Here is a 24,351-nt window from a genome sequence, read left to right as displayed (position 1 = left end):
ATAAAACGGTTGCCTTTTTTTTTTCCATAGTTGAGCGATTTTATTATGATTTTAAAATGATTCAAGTGATTATTTTGTCATTTCTTTTTTTTTCTTTTCTTTCTTTTTTTTTTTTTGTCTAATGAGGACCTAATGAGGTAATGAAGCGGCAAGCACTCCGAGAAATGACAACACCGATTCAAAACGACTTAAGTTAACAATGCGCTAATGCTAAATACAAATCTGGTCAATTAAGCTTGACTTTTACGGCATTGGCCGCCATTGACGGCGATAGACATCCCATCTGTTTTGACTGGGAGCGGTCGAAACGGATCGGACGCCTGGCGCCGTCCGATCATTTCTCGCGATGTTGCTCCTGTTGACTCCTGTGTGTGGTTGTTTTAATTTGTGTTTCTTCCTTCTATGTCCTCCTTATCTGTGTTGTGTCTGATGACTGTGCGGGATGGTCGCTGGCGGTAGGTTTCCCAATTGCTGTTGGATTTTCTTAAGCCTGCTGCTCTGATGTTTTGATCGTTTTCTAATAGCCTCTTGACGACAACCTAACTCCCGTTGAGCCCAAATAGATGTAACTATGCATACCGTATTTCTACTGTACTGTATATATGTGCGTACACGCTGCATATGCACATATATATACACACGCGAGTATGATAAGACGGGACCGAGCGACACCGATGGGTTGCCGAGTTTTCCCATCGTTCAAGGCCACTTCAGAGCCAAATCAATTGGAGTTGATTTTTGAAAAGGGACACCAATCAGTGTTGCTCGGCCTTTTGCTTTCACTGGAGCGGACTGGCCGATTGACTAAAAACAAGGGGTACTTTGCTAGCATGACGCTTGGATCGCGCATTGGCATAAGAGAGGAGCTTGGGGTAGGGGGGTGGATAGCGAACAATCTTTAGGGCAGGGGTCCTCAATTCCAAAACTTGGAGAACGTGTCTTGCGGGAAACCAGAATCCCTTTTTGAGAGGGATTAAAAGATTGAAAAATGCAAATAAGTTTGTTTAAAGCTAAAGAAAAATTTGTCATAAAAGTTGTCATGTACGTAACCGAACGAAATGATTCATATTTACGTGTTTTGTAGTCCATCAACGCTTGTCTGCCTCGCACGCACCCCCGCTTGCAAACCTCTGATGATTTGGAGAAAAGTGAACAAACACAGAAAGTGCCCAAAAATTGGGTAAAAAAGTCATTTAGTAACTCGATAATTACAAACCTATTTGCAACTATTAAAAAAACAACAACTCATATTTAGTTTTAAACGTAACCACTCACGAATGTTAAGTCCATCATTGATATTTTTTTTTGCTAGCAAGATAAATAAAATGTGAAATAGGTAAAAAAAAAAAAATGATAAAAATGAAAGAAAATGGGCAAATCAAGTTGCAAACTGAACAATTGAGGACCTCTGCTCATTCGGTGATGCTGCCGATGATGTTTGAGAGTGACAATTTTTAGTTAGGGGTGACACGGGAGCTTCACAGAGAATGCTGTGCATGCCAAACGAGCAACCCAAAAAGAGAACCCTCTTGGACGGCAACTTTTGATGCTGATTTGAATGACTTTTGAGCCTCTTCAATCGCATGTTGTAGACCAACTTCCCTCACCGCCATGATCACCACCACCTCCCGCTAACCCGGCACCCCCCACCCTGCCATCCCCCACCCAGGCTACTGGCTAGAAAAGAGTTGATCTGACTTGAACTGACACCAAGGCAACTGTGATCTTTTTCCAGAAGATTCTCTTCTTCTTCTTCTTCTTCTTCTTCTGTGTGTGTGTTTGTCTCCATCTTTTGTGCTCTTTCTTCTCAATGCCTGCCCATCGCTCTCATCTCCGATGCCATCCTGTGATCTTTCCTCCAGACGCGCCATCAAGGGAGCGAGGTTTTAGTGCATCTCGGAGCATGTACCCGTGTTAACTGCCGTGTCTTTTAGTGCTTGCTTCCCCTTCCTCCTCCCTTCCCACGTCATAAAACAAGCGGCAGCCTTCGCAGGAGCGGTTCCGCCCAGCCGGCGGAAGGGGGAGCGGCGCCGGCGCCCGGGCGGCACTCAGGCGGCACTGACTCTTGGTGGGTGTCTCCTCCAGGCCTTGAAGGATGAGGAGGACGCCGAGACAGGCCTGACCGAAACGGAGAAAGAGGCCGAGCCCAAGGAGGAGCAGAAACTGGGCAAATTACAGTACTCGCTGGATTACAATTTCACCGAGAACACGGTGAGAGCCCCCGATCTTCCCCTAGCTAGCTCGTGCCGTCGTTTGTCTGGTGTTGTCGTCGTAAGTATTATCCAAACCGGGGCGTCGCCGAGTATCGATACTCGGTTAGTTGCTGTTAAATGTCATGTTATGGGGTGAACTTGAGTTTGCCCGATTAATAGTACCAACGATAATAGTTTTGCATTTTACTCGTCAACTCATTGGCTGCCTTTGAAGGCGCGGGTTGGACGTCTCGTGCAGTCAATGGCACTGAAGGAGTTTCTAAAATGTTGAATATTAATGTAGTACTGAAAATGTTACCGACTATTTTTTGGAGTCATGATTAGGGTTTTCCCGATCCGATATTTGGATCGGATCGACTGCCGATATGCGCAAAAAAATGTGCATCGGTATCGGCCGACACGGAAAAATTCCGATCCAGACTCCCGATTCAGTTTTTTGGGAGATCCGATTTACATAATCCACTCCAGTTTTTGCTTTGGTTTCCCTAAAATCCGGTCTGCATTTTACGGCACACTTTCAGCACACTAGCATTACCGTCACCCAATTTACCTCCATGGTATCTCCTACATTGGGACTGCAATGTAAATTACAAATTAATCGGTAAAAATGTCAGCTGTCACCTTAGCATCTTGAAATGCTTGTCTTTGTAAAAAAAAATCTCACCATCATGCTGGGACTGCATCCAGGTCAAACAGCTGAACGAAGTGTGTAGAATAGATGGAGCAACGAAGTGTGGAGAGGATTGGGGAGTAGAAACCATTTTTGGTTTAAAATGGTATTATTTGCACTTAGTTTTTTAAAGCCTTGGTACAGTTGTTCAAGAGCAAAGAACTGATGCTGAGTTAATAGTTTATTTTCCACTGAGGTTGTTTGTGTGTTTTGCTTTTTAAGACAGTTTACAATATTATTTGCACGTTTTACTGACTGAATATGCCATTTCTGTTTGTTATTTATCATGTTTTGGTGTTTATCACTGAATAAACAGTTCAGTTTCTTGTTACCAACCATTGTATGTTATTCAAACTCACCTAATTCAGCTGGCTAGTTGTTATCGAGAGTACTAAAACCCTTTTCAACATGAGTCTGACAACTAAGTAAGGAGGCTAAATAACTTTAAAACTTTAATACATGCGTAGATAGGCCAGTATCGGTATCGGCCAGTATCGGATCGGAAGTGCAAAAACCTGGATCGGGACATTCCTAGTCATGATATTGAGTTGTAGTAACTCAAGAACCAATTATCATCATGACCTAGTGTTATATCAGATGGCGTTTCTCCCCAAATATGTATTATCGTCAGGTATGTTTCCCTTATAGTGAGATGAAGTGTTGGCGCTCGGTCGCAGAAATCCCCGGCGTTCCGGTCGGCCTGGTATTTCGGTTTATTTCCGCCCGATCGGAACGCATCCCCCCCGGCAGATCTCCATCTGCTTTATTCGGTTCCGCCGGATGACTTTTAAAAAGCAGACGATGCAGGACCGACATCAGCTGTCCAGATGTTGTGTGACAGATAAGAGATGCGCTGACTGAACACGCCGTCCCGCCCCGACGGGACCGACGCGCTCCCTCGGTAGGAGCGCAGCTGACGACGGCGCAATTAGCTCAGATGCCTTATATTTTGTCTCGAAAGAAACTTTAGAATGGCATTCTGCAAAGAACTAGTATGGATGTACAGCCGGTAAATCCTTGGAGACTATAAAACGTCCAATATCTATTGTCTGTAAGGCAATGTTTTCATGGCAACCTCCAGATCCGTCTCTGGCTAATCTTCAATCTAAACCTTAATCCCTGAAGGGCGAGGCTGCATCTGGAGAGAAGCACTTCGTCAAACGAGCAATGTCAGTTTCTTACAGTGTTCTTTATAGTGCCTTCAGAATGACGGACGATGCTCTATCTTATCTAGCTTTACCCAAGTAGAAGGAATGCGCTGTCTTTCCAATGATCCTACCTGGAAAAGCGGTCAGTCTTGAAGCATTCGCTACAAAGAAATCAGTTTTACCTCTAGTTTCTAGTCCAAAAAAAAAAAAAAAAAATCACACTTCAGGTAATTTGAGTAAGATATGCAAGCTGATTTTGCTACAAGGAACGTATTTTCAAGACACTTTCTTGATTTTTTTTTTTTTTTTCTCTGACAACTCGAAGGAAACGAAACCTACTAAAATCCTTCTTTCTGGCTCTTTTCACTAGGGGTGTGATAAAATATCGAAACGGTGATATATCGTGATACTTTGTATCCCAAAAGGTTATCGGTATGCTCCTGCCAAGAATCGAGATAACGTTTCAAACAGGTGTCAATGTCGAACAAAATAAAAAGGAACCAACATATTGGTACCAAAATCTTCCACCATAATAGTGTCTCAGTGAACTCTAAAGCCGCATTGACGGTGCAGAATGCCCAATCCATTTAGACTGGGAACGTTCGTTCATTATAAACCAGAGCATTCACAGTCATTCTGTCCGATTTACAGGTCATTTCCTGTTGAGTTTGGGTCACTGCCTGTTCATTTGGGTAATTCCCAGGTCACTTCCTGTTCTGTAACTCAAAATAAACAGGAAGTGACCCATAAAATACCCCAAAATCAACAGGAATTAACTGATCATCAACAGGTAAATGACCTTAAATGGCCCAAAATGACCTCATTGCCTGGCATTGGCTGCCACTGACGGCCATAGAACATTCGTTCATTCGCTGCCATCCCTCCCACTTCAAACGGATTGGACGTCTACTAGTGATGTACTTATTCCAATTCACAGCAGAAGCTTGTTTTTCTGTTTATTAGTTGTTTGTAGAATATCCTAGAATGATTTCCTGATCAGTGTATCGATAATCGTTGTATCGCCATGTCGTCAGATCATCGTTATCGTGAGCTTTGTGTCGCAAATCATATCGTGAGGTACCAAGAGGTTCCCACTCCTACTTTTCACAGCAGGAAACAATTTTAAATCGGCGTGTCTTCATTTCTTTTACGTAATGATGACTTTTCACGGGTGGCCTTTGTCAGCGCTCAAGTGAAACGGCGCCGAATGCTTAATGACACTTGTAAAAGTCAAAGGAACACACACCATTAGTGCTCAGTCAAGGATTACTTTCAAAATGACAAATTATGGAACGCCGTCTCCAAAAGGGCTTTTCATATGGACAATATCATATTAAAATAGCACTCTGTGATTGTGCCGCTAATAAGCGCGGCGCGGCGCGGCGCGGTGCGGCTAAAGCGGAATGAAGGGACGGCGCGTGACAATGGCCGGCGAGGAGGAGGAGGCAGGTGTTTATCGCCGTCGCTTTCAGGCACCGCGGGAAGGCTTCCCTCTTAATCCTCGGGCAATTTTCGCCAAACACCCGATGGACGCGGGCGATTGCTTTCTGAGCTCCTCGCGTGTATCCGGAGGGGACTCGATAAACTTCCCATTTCTCTTCTTGTCAGTCGACCCAAATATTGCCGCCCGCCGGATTCGGAGTTAATGAGAGGAAAGATCGCGCAAACAACGCAAATGGAGCACAAAGAACCCGTCGCGTGCGGTCGAAAATGACATTTTAGAGATGAACTAGATCTAGACGACGTAGAATTACCTCGGTTTAAGATATGCTCCGGTTATGTTGACAGCACCCACACAGTCTCAACCGAGTTTTTGGAGTAGAGTTACAGTAAATTTGTTTCCAAGGATTTTATCGGTCTGCGTTGGATGTAGGAGTGATTGGTCGCGGTGGAGCCCCGGTGCAGTTAAGCTAGTCAAACTGAAGCGCGCGGCGGACTGAAGAGCAGCGCAAACACGGCGGCAGATGTGCAAACAGGGCCACGTGTGACAGGTGTGATTACAAGCGGTGCGCGCCAAGGTCACGCCTTGTTGGTTTTTGCTGCTTTTTCAATGACGGGATTTAAAATCACCCCGACGCCACCACGCCAGTACATGCTAATTACGCTCAGGTTTGTCGGAAGGCCGCTAAAAAAGCTCCGGGATTGATTTTCACATCAGATCGCCCCACCTCCCCTTTCTTTTTCCACCCTGGTAGGCTTCCAGGATCTTGATGACCGCCTGATGGGAAGTTGATTGACAAAGCAGCTTGGTCGCCTCTCGCGGGGGCGATGACTGGCAGGTCAATCCAACCGACCGCCGGGCGCACTTGACAATTATCGGCCTCGTCTAAGGGCCGACACAAGCTGCTAGTACGAAAAACACCCCAACCTCACGATGGTTGGAAAAACTGTGACATAGCTAGACTTGATTAACCAACCAATGTACTTTAAAAACCTTTTCAAACTATATATTTTCAATTCCATTTTATTTGTGTAGCCCTAAATCACAACAAGGTTGTCTCAAAGGGCTTTGCAGAGGCAATATGATACACAATCAGAAACAGCAAATGAAGCAACAAAGATGAATAAATAAAGTTCAAGTCCTGGGCACCCCCCAGCCTTAGACTTTCCATGTCGGGAAGGAAAAACTCCAAAAACTCCAGAGTCTTTGGGAGAAAATAAGAAGCCTTAGGGAGTACCACAGTCAGGAGAGATCCACTCCCAGGACGGATAGACAGGAAGCACCAGGACTGCTAATGGAAATTAGCAGGCGAAGTTACAGTCCGTAAAGATGCAGTGGAGTAAAGGAACAAGAAGAGGTCCATCTAGCCAGATGAGATGGGGGTAGCAACGAGGACGTCCATCCAGCCAGGGGTCCGGACAGTCAGGAGGCTGCAGCTGAAAAATAGCCCCTCCCCAGAGGGGAGGGGGGAAAGGGGACACCGGGTGACTAGTGATGAAGAGACTAGACAAGTAGATATTAACATTGGAAAATAGAAATAAAGTAAGACAAGTGGTAGGTAGAGTGAGAAAAAGAAGATAGAACTCAGTGGCTGTACTTCCCCCAGCATTATAGCTTCTAGTGCAGCTTAGACTAAACTCTTAGTCTACTCTGACTTCAACTAGCTTGACCATAAGCTTTGTCGAATAGGAACGTTTTTAATCTAATCTTAAATGTGCAGACTGTCTCGGCTTCTTGAATATTAGCTGGAAGCTGATTCCATAAAACGGGGGCTTGGTGGCTAAAGGCTCTACTTTTAGAAACCCTGGGAACTACCAGTAGACCTGCATTCTGAGAGCGGAGTGTTCTGTTGGGGCGGTATGGAACCAGAGCATTGGTGAGATAAGATGGCCCCAACCCATTAATGGTCTTAAATGTAAGAAGGAGGATTTTAAATATAATTCTAAACTCGACTATAAGCCAGTGAAGGGCCTGGAGCACAGGGGTGATGTGCTCTCTTCTATTGGTTCCTGTTAAAAGTCTTGCTGCTGCGTTTTGGACTAGCTGAAGACCTTTTAGAGAACTTTTAGGACAAGCTGCAAGTAGGGAGTTACAGTAATCCAATCTCGATGTAACGAACGCGTGAATTAATTTTTCTGCATCGTTTTTAGATCAAATATTTCTAATTTTGGCTATGTTGCGCAGGTGAAAGAAGGCCGTTCTGCAGGTTTGTTTAATGTGAGCTTTAAACGATTTTCAAAAGTTAAAGATTCTTTAAAGCTAGTCATTTCACTTAAAGTACGTAGCTTTGATCTCCACAGCTAACGCTTTAACTCGTATACGGGTCCTTCTCAAAAAATTAGCATATTATGATAAAGTTCATTATTTTCTGTAATGGACTGATAAACATTAGACTTTTATATATTTTAGATTCATTACACGCAACTGAAGTAGTTCAAGCCTTTTATTAGTTAAATATTGATGATTTTGGGAAAAAAGTTGTTACCTATCTCAAAAACACGCTCAAACACACTCACTTTCCTGATGTCACTTACGAAGCCACGCCCATTAAAGGTTGAATTGAGTCACGGCAAACTATGTAATATTGGCAAATATTGTCACGTTGTCCAAAGAATCTAAATAGTCATTATTTTTTTGATTGACACTAGGCCATGCCCCACAAAGGCACATATCAGTTGAGCTGTCGTGCTTGTCCCAATGTTGAATAATAATCACCAATGAAACCGAATTGTCTATTTTTTGTTTTTGTACAATTCACTGGTAAAAACGGTGTCTTTTTGCGAGGCACCGGAATGGACCGTTTCAATTTGTGTTCATTGAGAATATGAATTTGATACATGCGGAAACTGAATGAGTCTTCGTCCAGAGGGTGTTTCCGTCACCGCCCGAGATGAAAAAATGTCTTCTCCTCTTGTCAGCTCATGGTGGGAATCATCCAGGCGGCCGAGCTTCCCGCCATGGACATGGGCGGCACTTCCGACCCGTACGTCAAAGTGTACCTGCTCCCCGACAAGAAGAAGAAGTTTGAGACCAAAGTCCACCGCAAGACCCTTAATCCCACCTTCAACGAGCAGTTCACCTTCAAGGTAACGTTCCCCGCGGCGCATTTGTATGCTGGGTAAGGTGCGCCGACAGCGGCCAGCTGGCCCGTTAACAAGCTCCTGACAAAAAAGATCACACGCTCGTGCGGCAGATGCTGAGCCTGTGCCGTCACGGATGCGAGGATTTCGCCAAACTTTGCGCCCACCCGCAGTTACAGTATCGTCTTAGTTGATGAAGTTATCGGATGCCTATGACGGTGATAGACATCCGATCCTTCTGGACTGGGAGCTGCTGGCGGCAGCCGGCTGATTGGATGTCTATCACCATCAATGGGAGCGAATGAGCAAAGACATTTTGCTTGCCTGTAGAGCGGCAAGGCTTACCTTGCCATCTTATTTTAACCCGTTAAATGTCCGGTCTCGGTTACAAGATTGAATTTTGCACTCAGGTTCCCTACGTGGAGCTGGGCGGTAAGACGCTGGTCATGACGGTGTACGACTTTGACCGCTTCTCCAAGCACGACGCCATCGGCGACATCAAGGTGCCCATGAATAAGGTGGACTTCAGCCACATCACCGAGGAGTGGCGAGACTTGCAGAGCGCCGAGAAGGAGGAGGTGAGCGCTAAACGTTCCGGCTTCCCCTTCAATTAATACCCGGCAACAGTTGAGGAGATTCCATTTTCACGCTAAATGTCATGGCGCACCCTCGCGCGTTGCTACGGCAACCTGCTTCTTAGCCCCACCGCCGCTGCGTTTAAAGGTTAATTGCGACAGAGCGGGGCGACCGGGCCGACGCGGTTTTAAGGTGGAGGCCGGCACCACGTTTGCCTCGTGGTTCCGAGGTTCCGGGTTTGAATCTCTGACGGTTTGTCAGTCTTTGCGATTGGCTGGCCACCAATCCAGCGTGTGCGGATCTCCAGTTTCCCCCTTTTTCTGCGAATCGTATGTTCCGCCAACACGACTTCCTAATGAAATGCTTTGTAATGGAATCAATTCATTTCAATTAGCATGGAGCTAATGACGGCATTTAATGGAGCCGAGCTTTGGCTTGTTAGACTTTTTCTCGCGGGGAAATGAAATGTTGTGAAATGAGCGCCGACTCCTATTTTTTGTCAAGGGGCTTCGCTTCATCTCGATCACGGTTCTGCTCTGCGGCGTCGCCATTAGCTGCTAAATGTTGACGCGGAATTGATTGATGATGTCTGCGCGTTCATTACAAATAGGCAAAGTTGCCAGCTGCAGCTCATACCGAGGCAATAAACGTCTCGCGACGTAATGACGGTATTTCCCGACCTTTATTTACGACAGAAAAATGTCACCGCTAATTTACTGGACTTGCATTTTTTATCACGCAGCAAGAAAAACTGGGCGACATTTGCTTCTCCCTGCGCTACGTGCCCACCGCCGGCAAGCTAACCGTGGTGGTCCTGGAGGCCAAAAACCTGAAGAAGATGGACGTGGGCGGACTGTCAGGTGAGTTTCTGTTTTGGAAAATGAAGAACTGAGTCCAGCCCAAAAATTGCTAGACTTTATTTGAATTTCTGCTCTAAGATAGAGAAATTGTCATGGATTTCTTCAATCATTGGCTGCCGTGACGGTGATCAGGATGCCCCTTTCGCGCCGACGGCGAGAAAATCCGGCGTTTATCCGACCACTCGACAAGCACTCGACAGTCGAAGCGTTAAATGTGTCGCGGCGCGGCCTCTTGCGAGGAAAACACACCTGAGCAGAACGAGGAGAATGCGAGCGGGACCGTATCGCCGGCTCGCTGGAGCTCATCTCCTCGGCGTTTTACCGCCGCTTGTTATCGCTGGCATTTTTACGCACGGGCGACGAGCGGCGGATTATTACGGGGGTAGAGGGGGGTGCGCGGCGTGCTGGGAGTTTGTCGCTTTGCCCAATGAACATCAAAGGAGGGTAAAAATAGAACGCCTGTCATCTTAGCTAGCCCTCGCGTCACTTTGGATTGGTCGCGCTGCGCCCGCGGGTGACACAGGCACGCGCCTGAGTCATGTGACTTTAATGCGTCAGCGCTGCAAGTCACATACTACAAAAAGTGCGAAGGTGAAATGAACTGTTGGGCCGCCGCGATGCACTCGTTGCCTGCTATAGACTTCCTATTCATTTTGACTGGGAGGGGCAAATGAACGAATTTCTCTTAAGACCAAAAAATTTAAAACTAAACATCAATATGATTTTTTTAAAATATTGTTTTAAAGTTTCTATTAGGATTGATTAAATAATAAACTTTTTTTTATGATTAATATTTTCTATTTTTATGCAAAGCTCATTCATGCTTCTCAATTTTTTTCTGTTACGCCCCCACCCCCCAGGAAGACGTTTCGCGCCCCAGCCCAACTCTCTGCCGCCATTATAAATGGTATCATTCGTCTCTAAAATTATTATAAGTACACCTCTGCACAACATTGTGTCCTTTTTAATATCAAGAAAAAATGATTGACTTACAATAAACCTTTAACTTGATGAACATTGTTTTGTTTGTAACAGAAAAGACTTACAGTGCTAGCCAAAAGGATTGGCACCCCTGCGATTCTGTCAGAAAATGCTCAATTTCTCCCAGAAAATGATTGTAATTTCTTCATTTATTTTGCTTGCAGTGAAAAAACAAAAAAGACAATGGAAAAAATCGTGATCATTTTACGCAAAACTCCAAAAATGGGCTAGACAAAAGTATTGGCACCCTTTGAAAAATCATGTGATGCTTCTCTAATTTGTGAAATTAACAGCACCGGTTACTTACCCGTGGCACATAACAGGTGGTGGCAATAACTAAATCACACTTGCAGCCAGTTAAAATGGATTAAAGTGGACTCAACTTCTGTCCTGTGTCCTTGTGTGTACCACATTGAGTATGGAAAAATGACAAAAGAACAAAGAACTGTCTGAGGACTTGAGAAGCAAAATTGTGAGCATTGGCAATCTCTAGGCTTCAAGTCCATCTCCAAAGACCTGAATGTGTCTACCGTGCGCAGTGTCATCAATAAGTGTAAAGCCCATGGCACTGTGGCTAGCCTCCCTAGATGTGGACGGAAAAGAAAAATTGATGAGAGATTTCAACGAAAGATTGTGCGGATGGTGGATAAAGCACCTTGACTAAAATCCAAACAAGTTCAAGCTGTCCCACAGTCTGAGGGTACAACAGTGTCAACCCGTACTATCATTCGGCGTCTGAATGAAAAGGGACTCTACCCAGGAAGACCCCACTTCTGACCCGGAGACATAAAAAAGCCAGGCTGGAGTTTGCCAAAATTTACCTTAGAAAGCCCAAAACGTTTTGGAAGAATGTTCTCTGGTCAGATGAGACAAAAGTAGAGCTTTTTGGGAAAAGGCATCAACATAGAGTTTAAAGGGGGAAAAAAACGAGGCCTTCAAAGAAAAGAACACGGTCACCACAGTCAAACATGGCGGAGGTTCCCTGATGTTTTGGGGTTGCTTTGCTTCCTCTGGCACTGGACTGCTTGACCGTCTGCATGGCATTATGAAGTCTGAAGACTACCACCAAATTTTGCGGCATAATGTAGGGCCCAGTGTGAGAAAGCTCAGAGGTCATGGGTCTTCCAGCAGGAAGACACACTTCATAAAGCACTAGAAAATGCTTTAAGAGAAAGCACTGGAGACTTCTAAAGTGGCCAGACCTGAATCCCATAGAACACCTGTGGAGAGATCTGAAAATGGCACCAATCAAATCTCAGTTGGCCCTAGAAGAATGGTCTAAAATTCTAGCAGAGCATTGTAAGAAATTCATTGATGGTTATTTGCAGTTATTTTGTCTAAAGGTTGTGCTAACAAGTATTAGCCTGAAGGTGCCAATACTTTAGTCCGGCCTATTTTTGGAGTTTTGTGTAAAATGGTAATGCTTTAATTTTTTTTCTCATTCTCTTTTGTGTTTTTCATTGCGAGCAAAATAAATGAAGATATTACTACCAAAGCATTTGTAATTGCAATCATTTTCTGGGAGAAATTGGGCATTACCTGGCAGGATTGCAGGGGTGACAGTACTTTTGGCCAGCACTGTACAGTGCATCAATTTGCCTGAATGAAAAGAAAAGGTCACATCCAAACTGTAAAAATACTTTTCTGACCATTTGACACTGCAAAATTAAATAAATAATAATGAATTCAGATGGATTAGCAACATTTACTCATGAGGACAATATAACAAATAATTTGAACGAAAACAAAAATTAATAGAACAAAAACAACACTGTCATTGGACAGTGGGACTAGTTTTTATTTTTTGCTGCAGGGTTTATTTTGCACTGAGAGAGCAACTTACTATGCCACTTTATATAATGCTAACAGTCCTCGCTGGTTTACTGACAAAGCGGGACGATTGTTGGCAATGTTTGTCACGTTTTCGCTGAAAAAAATAAAATAAAAATCGAGCGGCTTATCAATGTGATTGGGGTTTAATGTCTTTAAGTGACGTCTTAATTGATTTGCCTTCCAAACATTTTTGGACACAGGAAGCAGACTGGTCTTTCATCGTCTCTCACTGTATTAAAAGTCAAAGCCAAACGCTATACATGCTTTGTCATACTTCCTCATCTTAGCTCTTCATACTGTATATCCAGTGCTCTTTGCTGTGTGATCCTGTTTGGTTTGAAAATACTGCACAAACTCTGAAAACGAGAGCGCCACTGCCAGCCACTGACTGGATGTGCAATTACTAGAGGTGGGAATCTTGGGGCACCTAACGATTCAGAGGCTACGATTCGATTATAAATTGATAATTGATGGACCCCTCCCCAGCTGCTTTTAATGTTTCGTACATTAGTTACAAAAATTGAACAAAAATCCTCTCAAGCGTAAATAAACTGCTATTTCGGAATCAAGTTAACAGTTCAAAACAGTAAATAAATTACTCAGGTCCCCATTCTGAATCAGCAGCTTTAAACTAGATTCAATTAATTTAATCTTGTGAATCAACTGTTAAAGTTGTTAAAATTGCTCCACTTGCAACTGTTAAAGTTCTTAAAATTGCTCCAGTTATCATTTCCCTTTCTGTCTACTTTCGACATGAAACTGTTTCATCATTTAAAGATAGATTCAAATCAAGATTTGGCCGATTTAAGCGTATTTTGGATAAAAAGTTAATTTGGTTCGCTTGGAAGGTTCGCTACAACAGCCTTCCAGGGAAGTCTACTGCTTTAAGATGGCGGCTGTTCACTAACGCCGGCAAGTCTGTCATATCACATCTATTTTTCTAACAAGTGCTAACACCGCTGAGTATGTCATTTCCCATCTAGTTTTCAATACATGTGCTAACGCCGCAGAGTCTGTCATTTCGCATCTAGTTATATATACTACATGTGATATCTACCTTAGCATTATGTGGGCTTTTGAGTGTTTGTAGTGGCTGTCAGCGGCAAGTTTAGCATGATGTTTACTCTCGGTCCGTTCCTCATTGCGTCCGGAAGACCGCACTGACTGTGTTTTAGTTACGCTTTACTTGACATATTTTAATAATCGGAATTTGGATGTTTGTAAATCATTCTCGAATCTTCCACGGCCGAATCGCGGATAATCTAAGAATTCGGCCTGTCAAAATTAGCGCGTTAACGGGCGGTAATTAATTTTTTTAATTAATCACGTTAAAATATTTGACGCAATTAACGCACATGCCCCGCTCAAACAGATTAAAATGACAGCACAGTGCAATGTCCAAGTGTCCATGAGCAATGTTTTTGGAGTTTTGTCGCCCTCTGCTGGCGCTTGGGTGCGACTGCTTTTATGGGCCTAAGCACTCATGAGCATTGTGTAATTATTGTCATCAACAATGGCGGGCTACTAGTTTATTTTTTGATTGAAATTTTTACTCATTTTATTACAAACGAAAACATTAAGAGGGCTTTCAAAATTTCTATAGCTTGTACTAACATTTATCTTTTAAGAACTACAAGTCTTTCTATCCATGGATCGCTTTAACAGAATGTTAATAATGTTGATGCCATCTTGTTGATTTATTGTTATAATAAAGAAATACAATACTATATATATATATATATATATATATATAATAAGAAATACAGTACTTATGTACCGTATGTTGAATGTATATATCCATCTTGTATCTTATCTTTCCATTCCAACAATAATTTATAGAAAAATATGGCATATTTTATAGATGGTTTGAATTGCGATTAATTACGATTCATTAATTTTTAAACTGTAATCAACTCGATTAAAAATTTTAATCATTTGACAGCCCTACTAAGAATCGGAATTTTCGCATGGCTCTAGCAATTACACTTTATTCTTGTACAGCAAAAAAATATGTTCGCATGCTGCCCCGTTGTTTGAAAAGTACTGATCGATGGCAACCAATCCAAGTTTCAGTGTAAGCGCAAAGCAAAGCTCCGTGATTGACAGAGTGTTCCTTCTACGCGCCAGATCCGTACGTGAAGATCCACCTGATGCAGAACGGCAAACGTCTGAAGAAGAAGAAGACCACCATCAAGAAGAACACGCTCAACCCGTACTACAACGAGTCCTTCAGCTTCGAAGTCCCTTTCGAACAAATCCAGGTACCGGCCCGGCCGCGCGGCGACGTCTCGTTACCGAGCGTCCGCTTGAGCGAATACGCGCGTGTGGATTTTGCAGAAGGTGCAGGTGGTGATCACGGTGCTGGACTACGACAAGATCGGCAAAAACGACGCCATCGGCAAAGTGTTCGTGGGCCTCAACAGCTCGGGAACGGAGCTCCGCCATTGGTCCGACATGTTGGCCAATCCCAGGAGACCCATCGCCCAGTGGCACGTGCTCAAACCTGAGGAAGAGGTGGACGCGCAGCTCTCCACCAAGAAATAGGCAGGATCCCCTCAGAATCGGAAAAAAATAAACCCCGCCCCCCGACCGTCGCCTCCTCCACGCTCCTGCCTTCTTGTATAGCAGGGGTGGGCAACGCTTGACCCGGGGTCCACCGGTCCTTGGTTTTGATTTGTTCTAAAGCCAATTTAGTATCATTTGCTGCCATTGGCGGCATTCGCCCGTCCCAATCAACGTGGATTGGACGTCAAAGACAGTGAATGAGTGACGTTACCCCCGCCCCCAATTGAAAACATTCCTGATTTATTGTAGTAAATCACCAAAAACTCATTTCATATTTAAATGATAATTATGTAAACAATTGTGCATTCTTCATATTGTTTTATTATCAATAACTGACCTGTAGTATGCATTAAAAACAAGGATACACATTTTTCGAAAGTTTTCAAATTTACTGCAAATGATGTGAGGGGTCAGTTATATACATTTAACATCATGAAATTGGTTAATGAGTCTTGAATCACTTTAGATTTCATTTTTATTTCAATCATGTAATTTAAAAAAATGACTATGTCCCGCAAACACTCGTCCATTTTTCGAACAAGACACCTCGGACCAGTCGCCGTCCAGTCACGCAAAGAAGCATATGCTATTGGCTTGACGAGGCAGCAATTCTACTCACGAATTTATACAGATGTTTTCATTTTTCTTGTGTGATAAATTCATTTGTACAGACCGACTTAACACGGCGTGCTTTACGTCAAAAAATGGGAAAAAGTGGCCCCCGGGGCATCCAAGTTGCCACGCCCCCTCCTTCTATAGCCAATCTGTGTAAATACCTCAGTGACACGCCTCCTCGCTTTTCCCGCCATCAGGGTCGTCTTGTCGCTCGGTCGCACCCACCCCCCCCGGCTCCGCCCCCTTCTTTTAAGCAATATGACGTGTATAGCTGACATAGCGCATGACTGACATTCTTGTACATATATGACGTTCGTCCGCCCCCCCCATCGTACTGTATGCAGGTCACATTACTAGTTGTTTCTATGTTGTTCTATCTGGATGTTTTTAATAAGATGTTCTATTTTATGCGTGCGAATGCGTGAGTGCGAACCAGAGCCAATAGGACGCAATCCAGGATTTATGAATAATACATACTTCTTGTTACTGCATTCCATGTTTTCAGAAAAAAGACACGCATGATTTCTTACAAGTTTTTCTACTTATTTGTCAGTCGCCAATTCGTACCACCCGCGCCCAAGTCGTGATAAAAGCACCGAGTCGCCGCCGTGTCCTTAAACTCCTCGTTTTTGTTAGCCTCTTCGGCCGGCGTCCGCCGAGTTTTTTTTTGTTGTTTTTTTGGGTCGGGTGACGCCGGTTCGTAAACACTGCCAAAACAAAACGAGCGTCGGCTTTTCGGACACAACTTTTTTGCTTTTTGCTCATGCGTTCGCACTCTTTGGGATTTTTTTTGCTGTTCTTGCTTTGCGAAAACGACTTTCCTTGAGCGTCATTGATGTAATTTACACGCAAGCGATCAAATGTCAAGAAAAGAGTATACACTAGTGTCGCACCGATACCATTATTTGGCTACCGATACAGATTGGATTGGATTGGACTTTCCGGATGCCACATTTAAAAAAAAAAAAAAAAATCTTTTCATACTAAATTACTGAATACTCACTTGACTATAACATAATCGCTATCATGGCTTGGTCATTGTCTGCCATTGGCGTCGCTATACATCGTCAATGGCAGACAATAAGTTGATAATTAAATAGTGTATTGTCATCCTTTCTGTCCACGTGTTTCTCCACCGATTGCTGATCATTCATGTCAATGGCAGCCGGTGTATTAAGAGACTCATTGCAGCGCTTGAAATGACCGCTTTTGGTCAAATCGAGCGGTCAGGGGGGCCTTTTTTCGCTTTTTCCTCTAGTGTAGTTTTGGGAAAAGCTGCCCATCGCCATCATTCCACGGGCATCCCTTGACCGAACGCCCGCTTCGTGTATCACTGTGATGCCGTGCGTGTAGACGTGTAGCGCTAGTCCGTCTCGTAGTGATGTCGCCGATTCCCCGCCGAGAGAGTTTGTCGAGCGCCGTGTTTTGAAATGCTCATCCCGTCATCGAAAAAAAGGCGAAATTCCGAGCGAGGAAGCAGCGACGACGACGTTCCCCGTTTGGTTCGGTTTTCCACTTCAGGGAGTTGAATACCAAACGAGCTCTCCAAATCTGTGTGTGTACATATTTACATAAAAAAATGTATATCTATAAGAAATATAATAATGGAATCTTCTTTTACGTGTCGCCATCCTTTTCTATTGGAGGTTACAATGTTGAATGTACAGTACGGACTGTGTTGGTGTTGATTAGATGTATTTTGCACTTTTATTTTGTATGAACTCAACCTTTGGCGTCATTTTCAAACCCCGAAGAATAAGAACAGCAAATTTTCGAGGAAACGTGTCGGGAAAATGAGACGTGCAAAGTAGAAAAATGGCGGGAATGCAGTGGCGGGTGGCGCTGCAGGAAAACACTTTGAAAAACAAAACAAAAAACAGACTAAATAAAAGCCATTCCACTGCAGCGGCGCCGAGCCAAGCTCCGCCTTTGACGATTCCCTGCACCAATCAGAGCAAAGCGGTGTAAAAAGTGCGTGACGATCCTTGTTGCCTTTGCTGTTTCCAAAAACTGCCTGCTTTGACTATTTTGTGCGTTTTCCTCCTCCGTGAGCTCGTAAAAATTGTTCATCCTTTATTTATTTTGTTTTGTTTTTTTTCTCCTGTGCGTGTGCGTGTATGTTGTGATTCACTCTGTGGGGTTTTCTGACTGTTGTTCTATAACTTCATAATATACAAATGATCAATCAATAAAAAAATGTTTAATTTCCCAGTTGATATATAGAATCTTCACGTGTCTTGTTGTCGTCATTCTGCAACTATCGACGCATTTACTTTGCTGCCATCTCGCGGCCAAACTGCAGAAACTCACGGCTTCACCATTCATGGAACACTTCTGCCCTCTAACGGCGATTAGGCATATAGCCCCAAATTTCCATCCATTCGTTTTCTCCCGCTTACCTGATGTCGACTCACTTAAAAAAACTATATATATATATATATATATTAGGGGTGTCAAACGATTAAAATTTTTAATCAAGTTAATTACAGCTTAAAAAATAATTAATCGCAATTCAAACCATCTATAAAATATGCCATATTTTTCTGTAAATTATTGCTGGAATGGAAAGATAAGACACAAGATGGATATATACATTCAACATACGGTACATAAGTACTGTATTTCTTTATTATAACAATAAATCAACAAGATGGCATTAACATTCTGTTAAAGCGATCCATGAATAAAAAGACTTGTAGTTCTTAAAAGACAAGTTATAGGAATTTTATATCAAAACCCCTCTTCATGTTTTCGTTTTAATAAAATTTGTAAAATTTTCAATCAAAAAATAAACTAGTAGCCCGCCATTGTTGATGTCAATAATTACTTACACAATGCTCATGGGTGCTGAAGCCTATAAAATCAGTCGCACCCAAGCGCCAGCAGAGGGCGGCAAAACTCTGAAAAACACAACAAGTACACCTTTCACTGTGCTCTAATTTTAATCTGTTTGAGCGGGGCATTTGTGCGTTAATTGCGTCAAATATTTTAACGGGATTAGTTTAAAAAATAATTACCGCTCGTTAACGCGATAATTTTGACAGCCCTAATATATATATATATTGCTCATATGTAAATTCTATTTTTAAAAAACGCATTTACTTTTTTTTTTTAACCTGAATTCAATTTCAATTTAATTGTGTCTAATGGATAAGATCCGTACAAAGGAAGTGATGATTTACACATAGAGGTGCCCCGTTTTTAAATTGATTTATGAAAATATTTTAAATAAAATCTGCCATACGGAAGTGACTTTTGACAGAAGGAAGTGACGTCAAGCACGGCTATAGTCAGGTTAGAAGTGATAAGAGTAGACAAAGCCGGATATTGTCATTTCAATATATTTTTTTCAAACTCTGCTACACTTTCAATTGAGAGAGAAAGTTGCCATTAAAAAGTTTCAGCTAAAACGCAAAGTCAAACATGACCTATATACAGTATAACTGTTGAGTTGGCTTTTGAAAACATAAGCACCGTTCTATCGTGCCGGGCTTTTGTATTGAAAGGCAATGCGGAAACGCACTTTTAGCCTTACACTACTTTGACTATCACGCTTGTCGCGACCTGTTGACAGCTCTAGTCGCAGCAGCTGCCTCCAAAAGGCTGAAATTCGGCATTTTCCCCTCCCCTCGGACGACGCAGAAAAGAAAACGATGCTTTCCTACATCATCGGGGTGAGTAAACTTTGACAGAAACCTCATCGGTGCTCGGTCACTTGTCGTGCGCTTCGGTAACTTGCTCGATGTGCAAAAAGTGAGTAATCGGGCCCAGACTGAGAAAGTGACTCACTTGTCCCGTTTGGCGATGGCGCAAAGTGAAGCCTTTTATCCGGGACAACGCCCAGGAAAGCGCCTTTTCACCCCAACGCACACTCGGCCGATGCTAATGTTAACGCTAATGCTAATTTGGGGCAGGTCATCCGGAGCGGCATTGACAGCTTCGTCAACCTCCTCTTCCGGCTCCTATTCCCCCGGAGGAGACCCGCCATCACCCTGCAGGACCCCAGCGTAAAGTATGCATTGCGGCTCATTGATAAGCAGGTGAGGCCGTCTCTGATAGTCACTGATGTCATTTGTTTATCATGTGAAAAGGTCACTTCTCTGTCTTCATGTTTCCATGAAAAATGTACAGATCGTGAGTCACGACACTCGCAAATTCCGCTTCGCCCTGCCGTCCGGTGAACACGTCCTGGGTCTCCCCGTGGGTGGGTGCGATGACCTCACCGCGCACGTCCGCGGTCCACTCGTGAAATCACGTTCACGCGTTTCTTGCAGGTCAGCACATTTACCTGTCGGCCAAAATCGACGGCAAGCTGGTGGTGCGCCCTTACACGCCGACGTCTAGCGACGACGACAAAGGCTACGTGGACCTGGTCATTAAGGTGATCTCGAGGAAAAGATTTTCCCGGATCGATGGTGATCGATTCCCTTCTCTCTTGCAGGTTTACTTCAAAAACGTCCACCCCAAATTCCCGGAAGGCGGCAAAATGAGTCAGTACTTGGAGAGCCTTGGCATCGACGACACTATCGATTTCAGAGGACCTAGCGGACTTCTCGTCTACAAGGGCAAAGGTGACCGCGGAGACCGCTTGGCACTTTCCGTTGATGATATTAATCCCCGTGTTGCCGTGCAGGCGTTTTTGCCATTCAGGATGACAAAAAGTCCCCGGCCGTGACCAAGACGGCCAAGCACGTGGGCATGATCGCAGGCGGGACGGGTAAATTCTAGTTGTCTACACGTGTTGCTCCACCGCTCGCAGAGTTATACTTTCACTTCTCGTCAACGTCAGGAATTACACCGATGCTGCAGCTCATCACGGCCGTCATGAAGGACCCGCAGGATCAGACAGTTTGCCACCTGCTCTTTGCCAACCAGGTCCGTCGAACCCCTGCCGGCTTTCTGTATCGTCCATCTCATTTGCCGTTTCCCGACAGACGGAAAAGGACATCCTGCTGAGGCCCGAGCTGGAGGAGATTCAAGTCAACCACCCCGAGCGCTTCAAGCTGTGGTTCACCGTCGACAGGGCGCCCGCCAGTATGTTGAAACATGCGCACACACGCACATCTGAAAACACAACGGGTATTTTTTTACGTTACGAGTTGCTCCATTTATTCAATGCCGTTGACAGGGATAGACATAGAAATTCATTTTCAATTGCTCGTGATTTGATCATAAACTAAATGATTAGACGCCATTTATTGGCTTTTAAAAGTGATCATACTTTACAAATAGCTTAAATATTGCCAAAATCACAGTTTGCCCATGTAAAATGGTGCTATTTGTTGACATCATTTTGTCCCCTTCAGCTATCATTTTTTGATTAAACAAAGCTCACGTTTTGTAATTCTGTATGTTCTGATAATGAAATCTTTAATAAACGCCGTTCATTTGTCAATGTCATTTTCAAATCGGATATGCCTTTGCCTCCTGGGGCGTTTACAGTCTCTGTAATAGAGTGAGGGTAGTAGAGTGATCGTATTTCGAATTAAACTAAAACAGGGGGAAATTAGAAAATATCCTATTTATTTCGTTCATCAAACATGCAATTTTAATTTTTACTCGAGAGTTCCTTGCTTCCTGAGGGGTCAGTTTAACAGCCTCTATAATAGGGTGACGTTGTATGTACTGCCCCCTGCCGGATGTTCAAGAAAAAATCCAGTTTGCATTCCATTTTAATTCAACATTTTAAGCCTTTTAATACGAGTAAATATTGTCATTATTTCGTGTTTTTTTTTCGGGGGTGTCATAAATTAAACTAAAAGGGGGGAAATTAGAAAATATCCTATTTATTTCGTTCATCAAACATGCAATTTTAATTTTTACTCGAGAGTTCCTTGCTTCCTGAGGGGTCAGTTTAACAGCCTCTATAATAGGATGACGTTGTATGTACTGCCCCCTGCCGGATGTTCAAGAAAAAATCCAGTTTGCATTCCATTTTAATTCAACATTTTAAGCCTTTTAATACGAGTAAATATTGTCATTATTTCGTGTTTTTTTTTCGGGGGTGTCATAAATTAAACTAAAAGGGGGGGGGAATAGAAAACATCCTATTTATTTCGTTAATAAAACGTACAATTTTAGTTTTTTACTCTGCGATTTCTTTGCCTCCTGAGGGGTCAGTTTAACAGCCTTTGGGTAACATTGTATGTACTGCCCCCTGCCGGATGTTCAAGAAAAAATCCAGTTTACATTCCATTTTAAGTCAACATTTTGAGCCTCTTAATAGTAAATATTGTCATTATTGCGTATATATTTCGGGGGTGTCATGAATTAAATTAAAATGGGGGTGGGGAATAGCAAACATCCTATTTATTTCGTTAATAAAACATACCATTTTAGTTTTTTACTCTGCGATATATTTGCTTCCTGAGGGGTCAGTTTAACAGCCTCTGTAATTGGGTGACGTTGTATGTGCTGCCCCTGCCGGATAAACAAGAAAAAAGACGGTTCATGTTCCTGCAGCTCTTAACATTTGGCAATATTTAAGTTATTTACAACTAATTTTCGATCTATTTTAAAAGAAAATGAATGGCGTGCAATTTCAATTATCCATCTATCCATCCATCCATTATCTTCCGCTTAGTCCAGGGTCATTTTTGTATTTTTGAACCAAAAGAACTTTTTGAACTAAAATACGAGCCATTGTGTTACACGAGCGTCCTCTTGTGGTGTCCTAGAGAATCGTTTGTAATCTTTTTTTTTTTTTTTTTAATAGAATTTTTAGAACCTTACTAATATCACAAAGAATTACACCCAAAAATATTTTAAGCTTACTGATAAGATTTTTTTTTAATTATATGGTTGGATTTTTTTTTTTAAAGGATATTTGCTATATAATTATATAATTACAATATTTCCTATTAAGAAGCTCAAAATGTTAATTTAAAATGGAATGTAAACCGTTTTTTTTTTCTTGTCCATCCGGCAGGGGGCAGTACATACACCTTCACCCTATTACAGAGGCTGTTAAATTGACCCCTCAGGAGGCGAAGAAATCTCCGAGTATAAAACTAAAATTGTATGTTTTATTTACGAAATAAATAGGATATTTGCTACCCCCCCCCTTTTTTTTTTTGGTTTATTTTAAAATACCCCACCAAAAAAACTAAATATTAAGCGGCTGAAAATGTTTACTTAAAATGGAACCGTTAACCAGCTTCCTCTTGTTTATCCGGCAGAGGGCAGTACATACAACGTCAGTGTATTACAGAGGCTGTTCCCTCAGGAGGCAAAGAAATCTCTGAGTATAAAACAAAAATTGCATGTTTTATTTACGAAATAAATAGGATATTTGCTATTTTATCACCCATTTTCTTTTCATTTAAAATACCCCTCAAAATAATAACTAAATAATTACAATGTCTACTTTTATGAGGCTCAAAATGTGGAACGTAAACTGGCTTTTTCGTGTTCATCCGGCAGGGGGCAGTACATACAACGTCACCCTATTACAGAGGATGTTAAACTGACCCCTCAGGAGGCGAAGAAATCTCTCCGACTATAGAACTAAAATTGCATATTTTATTTACGAAAAGAATATGGTATTTGCTACAAAATTTGATTGATGTAAAATATCCCTCAAAAAAATGTAATAATTACAATACTTTCTATTAAAAGGCTCAAAATGTTGACTTATATTTTATGAACACCTTGACGCCAACATTTCAAAAGTCAGGTTTTTTTTTTCAATGCTAAGTAGTTAATAAAATTACTTGATTATTTTAAGAATGACATTGAATTCAAGTTCAAAAATGATCCAATTGATTGCAAAAATAGTTGGTTCCTGTTAGTTGGCTGACGTGATAAATCAACTATTTCTTTTGTCAGACTGGGACTACAGCGAAGGCTTCATCAACGAAACCATGGTGCGCGAGCACCTGCCTCCGCCTTCCGCCGACACGCTGGTGCTGATGTGCGGCCCGCCGCCCATGATCCAGTTCGCGTGCAACCCCAACCTGGACAAGGTCGGCCACGCCGCCGAGCGCAGGTTCGCCTTCTAGGAACTCTCCGGGTCGTATTTATGTCACTCTGCGTAGCTTTGGCCCTCACATAGACGGTGCCTTTTTGTATCATGCAGGCTGATTTGACGTGTAATGATGCAATTATGTCATTCCCTCCCTCTTTTTGGCACTTGGATTTTCTATTCCAAAGTAAGTCAACCATGTGTGTTGACAAATCGCGCATGTCGGCACTTTATGGAGGCGCCAGAAAGTTGAGAAATGATGCAACGGGTTTTGTGGCTCAAGAAAATGAATTGCTGAAATGTATGCATTGCTTTTGTTACAAGAAATCTCCCAAAAACACTTGGACTTGCAGCGTCTTTCTTGAAAAATGGACTGTATTTTGACACTTTGGGTAGCGTTGACGAC

At 42.8% G+C, this 24,351-nt stretch overlaps 2 protein-coding genes across 7 annotated transcripts in view; both read left to right on the top strand.

Moving 5' to 3' along the window:
* syt1a (synaptotagmin Ia) overlaps window positions 1–18,207 on the top strand; it is an 83,973-nt gene extending 65,766 nt beyond the window's left edge. For 5 of the 6 annotated variants that reach the window (XM_057853777.1, XM_057853778.1, XM_057853776.1 and 2 more), the window contains 6 exons: window positions 2,086–2,211; window positions 8,391–8,558; window positions 8,963–9,130; window positions 9,871–9,988; window positions 14,930–15,063; window positions 15,140–18,207. In XM_057853777.1, coding sequence (XP_057709760.1) covers window positions 2,086–2,211; window positions 8,391–8,558; window positions 8,963–9,130; window positions 9,871–9,988; window positions 14,930–15,063; window positions 15,140–15,346 — 921 coding nt within the window. In that variant the 3' untranslated portion in view covers window positions 15,347–18,207. The remainder of the gene's footprint in view (window positions 1–2,085; window positions 2,212–8,390; window positions 8,559–8,962; window positions 9,131–9,870; window positions 9,989–14,929; window positions 15,064–15,139) is intronic. The other variant, XM_057853780.1, reaches the window with a different exon arrangement.
* Window positions 18,208–19,472: 1,265 nt separating this feature from the next.
* Window positions 19,473–24,285, top strand: LOC130929169 (NADH-cytochrome b5 reductase 3-like). The gene is made up of 9 exons (XM_057856150.1): window positions 19,473–19,656; window positions 19,897–20,022; window positions 20,114–20,186; window positions 20,257–20,363; window positions 20,424–20,553; window positions 20,616–20,699; window positions 20,772–20,857; window positions 20,917–21,016; window positions 23,810–24,285. The coding sequence occupies exons 1-9, from the start codon at window positions 19,636–19,638 to the stop codon at window positions 23,980–23,982; spliced, it is 900 nt and encodes a 299-aa protein (XP_057712133.1). The 5' UTR covers window positions 19,473–19,635; the 3' UTR covers window positions 23,983–24,285.
* Window positions 24,286–24,351: the final 66 nt, after the last annotated feature.

This window comes from Corythoichthys intestinalis, chromosome 13 (genome assembly GCF_030265065.1).
Source record: "Corythoichthys intestinalis isolate RoL2023-P3 chromosome 13, ASM3026506v1, whole genome shotgun sequence".
Lineage (NCBI taxonomy): Eukaryota > Metazoa > Chordata > Actinopteri > Syngnathiformes > Syngnathidae > Corythoichthys > Corythoichthys intestinalis.
The sequence above is the reverse complement of the archived record's forward strand: the minus strand, read 5'-3'. Positions and strand labels throughout refer to the sequence as shown.